Genomic DNA, 8,662 nt, shown 5'->3' with positions numbered 1-8,662 from the left:
TCAGATGGGCTGCCAGAAAGCCTGGGGCCTCAGTGGGCATTCCTGTCAGGTCACTCTGCCTCGACTCTCGCTTAAGATTCATGCGGCCCGATGAGAGATTGAGCGGACAACGGCCCAACAGAGCCACCACTGTGTTAAGTCATTAGCATAGGGACTGAAGCACAGGTGAAATTACAAGACGCCCTCTCGCTTTGATCAACAACCCGAGCGCAAGCACCACAGAGCCCCACGGCTCCACAACAGACAAGCGCAATAAACCTCCCTCTGGATGACATGCTTGTCTGCCTGCTTCCAATCGCATCCCCTCACCTCCACAACCACTCCACCCAAAAAACACACCGGCGTCCCAGTCCCAAGTGTCCAAGTGAATGTCTCGGAAATGTCTCGTCAGACAAACCGGCTCTATTTCTCCAAGAGCACACGAGCGGTGGTGGGAGCTGGTTCGCTCCCTCTCGACGGGGCACACAAAGGTGAGCAGGTGAGCGCTCGGCCTTCGACCTCCTGACCCCTCCCTCGCTGCATGCCAGTCATGACCGCCGGTCTGGACAGACATGCCCCTAAGGGGTCAGAGGTCAAAGTACTCAGCGTCAGTCTCTGAGGCGCATGGCGGAGCGTGGACGAAGCAAACTTTATGACTCATGTCCAGCCTTCAACACTCCCCTCCAACACACACATCCCCACACAGGCACACACACGTCTTAGCACGTGTTTTGAGGAACATCACTAAACAGGCTCAGCAGTGTTTTGTTGATGGAGCTGACATCACAATGGAGAGATGGACTAGAGGAGAGCAGGAGGGGTTGAAGAAGAGAAGAGAGGAGAGGAGAGAGAGGGAGAGGAGAGGGAAGTAGAATAGAGGAGAGAGGGAGAAGAGGGGAGAGCAGAGGAGAAGGGAGGAGAGAGAGAGAAGAGGGGAGAGAGGAGGAGAGAAGAGGAGAAGAGAGGGAAGAGGGGATGGGAAAGGAGAGGAGAGAGAGGGAGAAGAGAGAGAAGAGAGAGAAGAGGGGAGAGGGGAGGAGAGGATGTGATGCTGGTCAGAGATGTGACCTCAGACATAAAGAGCTGCTAATTAAAAACAATTCCAACTGAACAAAAACAATTCCAGCCTGACTGACTGACTTGCATGTTGGTTCCTCCACTGATGGTTGGTTCGCCACACAGGGCAGAAACCACAGAACATGTACTCTGAAACATGACATGAATTCACAGACTGTCAGGGGAGTGAGTGCTGACACATTCTCATGAAATATAATTGCCACAAGTTGTTGTAAACAAACTTCAAAGTATTCACTGGACACACAACCACTCAATGACAGCAAGCTGGGTGGGCCACTGTGACGAGACTCTTAATTAAGACAATGGACGACGGTTTGTGCTTGTGGTAGACATTCAACAGACATACAACCATTGGCTTCCATCTGATAATTTACTGCTGGTTTTGTTTTAAGTGACATATGGAATTGTGCATTGTTGATCTAAAAAGCCTTAAGCGGACTCAGATCAATTTACTTCAGCGCACAATCCCGCCTGAGCCACTTAAAGTAATGGGGAGGTTCTCAGACCATGGAAAATAATCTGGTAAACCTCAACCAGATTTTCAAGGATCCCCTCTGGGAGCCAAGAGCAAGTGGACTTGGACCACAAAAATGGAGACATGTGTTTTGCTAAGGCATCCTCTCCCTTCAGAGATTACACAAGAGATGTGTTTTCTTCTCCAGGTCCGAGCCAGAGGCAACCCAGCCCTCGTCCACTTTTAAACCGAGGGCTGGACCCAGCCAACGGCGGGGCACATTAGGGGATGGTTGCCTGGCCCTTATTATGGTATTGATTACCTTTCATGTGATCACAAGCCGAGCATCATGCCTGGAGGATGGGATTCCAGAGATGACTGTGATTGGGTTTGATACAGTGGTTCGGCTCTGAGCTCAACCTGAATGACCTCACTTGGAGATCACTGGTTTAATCTGAAATAATGCTTACAGCATTAAGGAATGGCACCCATTCAAGTCTAGATCCCTTGAACAAATGAATGTAAAGTGGAAGCATTCCAAAGAGAGATAATCATTTCAGCCATTCAAGCTGGCACTAGGACATGATGGTGGATTCAAATGATGTCACCACAGACCACAGTTCAACATTCCAGTCAAGTCTGGAGGTGTAAAACAAACAGCGAAAAAACTGTGACAAAATGAGGAGCTCTGACGCCAACCACCCTGAAAAAACTCAAAACAGCAGCACCACAAGATCCAATTAACTCGTCGTAAATTTTCGTCACTATAGAGACAGGTCTTTCTGCATCTGGTTTGATCCTGAGGTGCCGGTGCGACTAAGTGAAATCATGGGATAAATATGAGGCTGTGTATAAATAGCAAGACATCTGACACTATCGAAGAGGGACCGGGAGGACCAACACAATGCATCCAGCTGTCACAAGCTGTGCGAAAAACAGCTCGCAAAACAGTTTACCAGTAAGTGAATCATTGGCGAATAGCAGGTTTGAAGTCTGAAACGCTGTAGCCTTAGAATGTAGCATGCACTTTAACAGGACATGCTTTGAGAATATGACCGGTGACACGCACAGGATTTCACAACTTCTGTGAAACATCTGTTTCTTCTGGACACTTGCCATCCATCGCCGGTCCTCAGTATAAACAAACAGTGCAGTGGTCACCAATTAAACACGTCACACTAATTGAATTAACAACGTCCTCTATATAAAAACATGGCTTTGGTAGAGATAGCAACATTTAGAAAGAGCTAAATGATTTCAATGATTAAGTTAATCAATGTTATGTTGCATGGGAAGCATATCAATATTTGCGCTCCAGCTTACCTGTTAAAATGCGATGACATGTTTCTTCATAAGATATTATACGATATCTCCTTGCAAAAGTAGTTCCAAGAGAGTTTGCATCATCTGGCACGGTAGACCTCACAGACGGTTAGATCGCACAGGGCAATTTGAAAGTTGGCACATTTTGGGTCAAATATTTCCATGCCTGTGATATGACACGTAGTTCCACGAGGAATTCAGTCAGAAACGTATTTTAGATAGACTTCTCTGAAATGAGAGGTTCTAGAAAACATCCATCATGAACGTTAGTCTTCTTTAAATCCCCGTAGAAAACATTGGCACAGTTTTCTACCTAAGGTATGACAGAGCTAAGTCCATTTCTCCACAGTACGTCAGTTGTCATCTACTGCAGTTGTGGAGCATAAATCAAGACTCTTCCAGTTCACACAGCGTTCAGGTGTTCTGGCAACGGGTAACCTACAGACAACAACAAAACACAGTCAAGCAGCTATTTCCCATTTCTAATTGAGAGTTTCACGAATACACTCACTCTATTGCTTACAAGGAGGGAAGGTGCGTCTCTGTTAGACGTTGCTGTCACAGAGGATTTCAGTTCTATGGAGGATCACTTCTGAGCCTGTTCCACGGTGCTATGACCTGGAACGAGGTGACAAAAATGATAAGGCTTTTAATAATCTATTAGTTTACCATGCACATCGAATAATAACTCTTTAGGGTAAATATCGAAACTTACCAATCTCTCTTCACACACGTGCACATAAAAAAAAAAACGTATGAAGATCTTTGTTATAGAAAAATCATAACAACGTGCATATTCTAAATTGTTGGTAGCCTAGAATACCGTTTTTAAAAAGTCAAAGAGAAAACCAAAAGGGAGCGACAAGTTCAAGATGACTTGGTAGTAAATTGCAATAATCACTGGCCACCTATGTTCTACTTCAGTGTCGCGCAGATTGCCATTTCTTTTCAACACATCCACTGTATCTCCCAGAAACTACAGATGTTTTCCGTGAGGAGCGCGTGTTTGAGTCTGTACACCTGAAGTTCGCCCCCAGTGCGCCCGCATTCCAATGGCAATCCCGTAAACACGCCCCTCTACACGCACTATCGGCCAATCCACGGAGATAATGCTCCGCGGTGCCTCTGTAAACTGGGGACCAGCAAGCCAACGTCAATGATACGGAGATGGAATGCCTGTCAGAAATCGCTAGGGGATTAACAGCTAAGGACCTCAGGAACAATGCGAGCTGACTAACTTTCGAGGCGTGTTACTGACTCATATTTAGCTGCATCGCAAACATGGCAGAACTTCAATGAGCTGAAGTCTGACTGGAAAAATTGTATGAAGCAGCAGAGTGATTTGATTACCCGTAAGTTTTATCTTTATCTCTGATGCAGTTCTATTTGTCATAACATCCCAAATGGGATAGAAGAGCAGAACATGAGAACTGACACACTGAAAATGCGCAGCATGTTTGACCAAGAGAGAGGCGTGTTTCAGCACCGTTCCTCCTATCACCTTATTATTTGACATTGGTCACATAAACACGAAGGAGTGTCCATGAGTGGTTGAGGTAGCAAAAAAGCTTTAGGTTAGGCTATAGCAATGTCGATACTGAAAAACAGAAAAAAAAAAAAACATAAAAACAAAGCGGAATATTAAAAGTAGAAGAAAGACTGAAAGTTAAAGATGGCCAGCAATCTGTGCAAAGGTCTAAAGGTACGTAGTCATCACCACGTGTGAGAATGGTAATCTTCAGAGGCATTTCCCTCCTTTTATTGCATCAATTAATTTTATTACTGTATGCATGATGTCATTTTTGCCTGGAAAGCGCTAGAGGAGGTGTAGACTGAGAGACTGAGAGGCTAACCTTGCCACACAAAGGTAGAACAGCAAAATGCAGGTTGCAAAAAGGCAGGCTGCAGGGCAATTGTTCAGGATAAAGTGCAATGGAATGTAAATGGTATACATCCCTTGCAGTAATGTGCAGCTACACTAGGAGGGTGCTTTGAACATCTGTAAGTGTTGTGTCAACACATAGATTAGTGTACTTTTGAGAGAGAGAGAGAGAGAGAGAGAGAGAGACAAAGAGAGAGAGAGAGAGAGAGAGAGAGAGAGAGAGAGAGAGAGAGAGAGAGAGAGCACAGTGGACCGAAGGGAGGGAAGGGAATTTTGACAGGGAGAAACAGAAACTCGGGTGAAATCACTTCCACTGTAAGTGCCCTGTTATTGTACTAAACTGTAATCAAGCTACAAAAATAGCCGTATACTGCACCTGCCGTACCCGGTGTGCATCCACCGCCTCGCAGAAGATGAGGGGGGGGGAGTTGGGGAGAGATAGCCTCCTCACACCAACACGGTCTACCTGTACAGGCGTCTCCACTCAGGACCCATAAGGGCTAGTCTCTAAGTACCCTTTTTTTTTAAAGGACACTCCCTATTATTTGGGCCTTTCATCTTTTTCAGCAGTTTGCTGTTTGTTTGAATATCTGTCCACTATCGTGGATGCTGCACACGAAAGGGTTAAGTCTCTTTAGACAACTTTGTCTCTGTGGCTTCATCACCACACATCCTCATACCAACCAGGTTTAGACAAGCTGTGTCTCTCGACTTCATATCCACCATCAATACTACAGTCAGCCAAACTGCGTTCGTGCTCTTGGCCAACGCTATGCTGAGGGAAAAATACAAAGAAGTGGAGCTGGCACACACAACCACAAGGAGAAACATACTATATACACATACATAATGATCTAGTGTGCCTTCACCAGAAAGCCAAACATGAACGTTATCTCTCCAGAGAAAGACAAACATATTATCATTATGCTGAAATGTTAAAGTGGAGGAAATCTGAAAAACGTGTGATTTGATGTCATCTTTGACATCAGTACATATTTCACTGGTGGTTTCACATGGCATGAGTGTTTGATTAACATCAAAGACTACACTGCACTGCTAAAGGACATGACTGGACAGCACAAGGGATTTGTTCATAACGCTCAGATTGTTTCAGATTTGGGCTTTGATGGGAAGTTATAAATAAAAGCCCTTGGGTGGGGCAAATGAATAACCATGTCACCCTGTTAACGACTGTGGGCACTGTAGTTATCAACACAGTAGGGGGGAGGTACTTATTGGTGGTCGGCTACTTAATTATTGTTTTTGGTCATTTTTTTCATTAGTGCCCCTATTATAATGTGAATTAAAGTACCAGTCTCAACATATACACCCTATATTTTGCATTACTGTGTAAATTGTTATTAAAAACAAAGCAAGATTATTAAAGCACTGAATGTCTTGGGTTATATGTTTCAGCAACTTCCCCTTATTGTTTTGGTAGATTTAACACATATATACACACACACACACACACACACACACACACACACAAATCTATCTATCTATCTATCTATCTATCTATCTATCTATCTATCTATATAATGTATATATACATTATGCACACACACATACAGTACACACACATAAAGGCCAGGCCTGTAACTGGGTGTCTTTGTGTTGAGAGAAGAAGCGTTTGAGCGGCTGATGTAAGACGTGTTGAGAGGGAGGCAGCTCCGGCATCAGAGTGCTTCTCCCGTGTCCTGTCGACGTCTCCTAGCTGCTAAGTGTTTTCAGCTATTCCGGCGTCAGCATGTGATGAGAGGGAACTCAGCCCCAGGGCCCAGCTTGCAAGTTACAGCTCGCAGAGACATTTTCTGTTGCGCCACAAAATGCTGCTCCTCCACACTCCGACCCCGGGAGAACACGCTCACAGCCACCTGCAATCAAAAGAAATATACTGGGGGAAGCCCGTGCCGTGTTTGTTCAGATGGAAGTGGGGATGTAGTACACGTCTTGACATTGCTTTACACATACTACTGTTACTGGCAGGTACAACATAGGAATAACTATTACCCAGGGGGATTGAAGAAGAAAAAACGTTTAAGCTTGACAGAGACAAGTGTGTATCTTCTGACATATCAATGCTATATCTCTGGGAATCAAGATGAATTGAACATGCGCCCTCTCATTGTAAACTGTACGTTTACAGAATACAGTAAATTCTTTCTCCATCAAAGGGCTGACGGGGCACATTTTTCTGTGTGGTTCCTGGAAATTCTTTTGATCATCAATCATTGATTTCAAGCTTTAGCGAGTACAGATATGTCAGGTAAAATAGAATGTTCCAGACATGTCCCCTTGCACTGATGGAGACTCCTTAGGAATGATGATGGTGATGGTGATGATGATGATGTGATATAGAACATAAATGTTGAATTATTTTAAAATCATATTACCCTATTTGAGAAAGAAATCGCACAATGCGTTGTCACTAATATGATGACAACAGACACTTTCAAGCCTGGAATCCATCAGTGGTGTTCTCGTCCTTCACATCACTAACTCAGCCTGATGCCCCGCCACTGGCCACCTCTCAGCTCAACTCTCCAGGGCCTTATCCCTCTGGGTGCATTAGATGGGTCCTGTCTTAGGTGCCCAAGCTAAAGGTCAATGAAGCTGTCGGGTGTTGGGTCTGATCATTGCGGTTGAGGGAGGGCCTCCAGGGTCAGACGGTCTGTCCCATAGTGCCCTTAGGTCTGGGAGAAGAGCATGGCCCCCCGCGACTCCAAACTGACATTGAGAGCCAGCGCAGAGATAGAGTGGTCTTCAAAGGGCCGCACAGTGTCCAGACAAGAGGGTGTGGGGTGTAGCAGAGATTCTTCAACCTCAAACATACACACGCACATGCACGCACACACAGGCATGCACGTACAAGCACGCACACACACACACACACACACACACACACACACACACACACACACACACACACACACACACACACACACAAATGCTTACACACACAGTTACACACACAAAGAAAAACTATAGCCTCTGGCCTATTGCCAAACAGTTTGTGTGTATATGTTGCTTGGGTGTGTATTGAAAAGTATTGCTATACGTGGCGTGCGCCTGTGTGTGTGTGAGAGAGTCTGATTTGGTTTTGTTTAGTAAGGGAGGCAGCGTTGGCAGCTCAGGGCGAAGCTGCATATATCACAGGATTACAGGTGCCACGGGAGAGGAACGACCTCAGATGAGTTACAGCGCATACGTGCACAACGCTCCCCCCAGCTCATCCATCACAACACACAACCTGGGACTGGGCTCTTCACAGCACCTGCTCTCTCCCTCTCTCTCTCTCTCTCTCTCTTTCTCTCTCCCTCTCTCTCTCTCTCTCTCTCTCTCTCTCTCTCTCTCTCTCTCTCCCTCTCATGGTCGTTCTCTCCCCCCATTCCCTGTTCCCGAGAGGTAAATCACATTCTTAAGGTGGTGGAAGCACCTTTATGTGACAGCATGGATGTTATCCAGTTCTGATTCTGATGGGGTCTTTTCCACTGACCTGTCTAAATATAGGAGCATTCTTCCCTGTTTCATTCCCCCCCTAAGGTAGCCTTTGAGTACAAAAATGGATGTGGGAAAGATGTCGTGGGCTCTGTGCCAGAGCATCAGATTATAACTAAATAAGCATTGAGCTTATTTCCACGGAGTTCATAGGCAAATCAAATGTCTGACTTCCATTCACTGTAATTCACTGTCAACAGAAGTGTCCAATAAAAGAATATAAATATATATTTTTGTTTGCTTTCTAGTAGAAATAGGAAGTGCAGACGTGGAGGGAGTAAGCTATTTACTGGGACAGTGTGCAGTGTGACAAATGAAGAGAAGAGAAAAAAGAGAGGACAGGAAGAAAGGGGAGAGGAGAGAGGAGGGAAGGAAGGAAAGATTAGTAAGGAGAGGAGCCACAGAGGAGAGGAGAAGAAGAGAGGGAGAGGGTGATGCACAGTAGA

At 45.3% G+C, this 8,662-nt stretch overlaps 1 protein-coding gene and 1 long non-coding RNA gene across 2 annotated transcripts in view; both read right to left on the bottom strand.

Moving 5' to 3' along the window:
- adamtsl5 (ADAMTS like 5) overlaps positions 1-3,166 on the bottom strand; it is a 25,316-nt gene extending 22,150 nt beyond the window's left edge. Inside the window, exon 1 of the mRNA XM_062548482.1 lies at positions 2,834-3,166. Coding sequence (XP_062404466.1) covers positions 2,834-2,853 — 20 coding nt within the window. The 5' untranslated portion in view covers positions 2,854-3,166. The remainder of the gene's footprint in view (positions 1-2,833) is intronic.
- A 19-nt stretch (positions 3,167-3,185) lies between these two features.
- On the bottom strand, positions 3,186-3,667 carry LOC134095124 (uncharacterized). The gene is made up of 3 exons (XR_009940540.1): positions 3,549-3,667; positions 3,357-3,451; positions 3,186-3,271 (listed from the first exon to the last, which is right to left on the bottom strand). It is a non-coding gene; the product is annotated as an uncharacterized LOC134095124 (long non-coding RNA).
- Positions 3,668-8,662: the final 4,995 nt, after the last annotated feature.

This window comes from Sardina pilchardus, chromosome 11 (genome assembly GCF_963854185.1).
Source record: "Sardina pilchardus chromosome 11, fSarPil1.1, whole genome shotgun sequence".
Taxonomy (NCBI): domain Eukaryota; kingdom Metazoa; phylum Chordata; class Actinopteri; order Clupeiformes; family Clupeidae; genus Sardina; species Sardina pilchardus.
The sequence above is the reverse complement of the archived record's forward strand: the minus strand, read 5'-3'. Positions and strand labels throughout refer to the sequence as shown.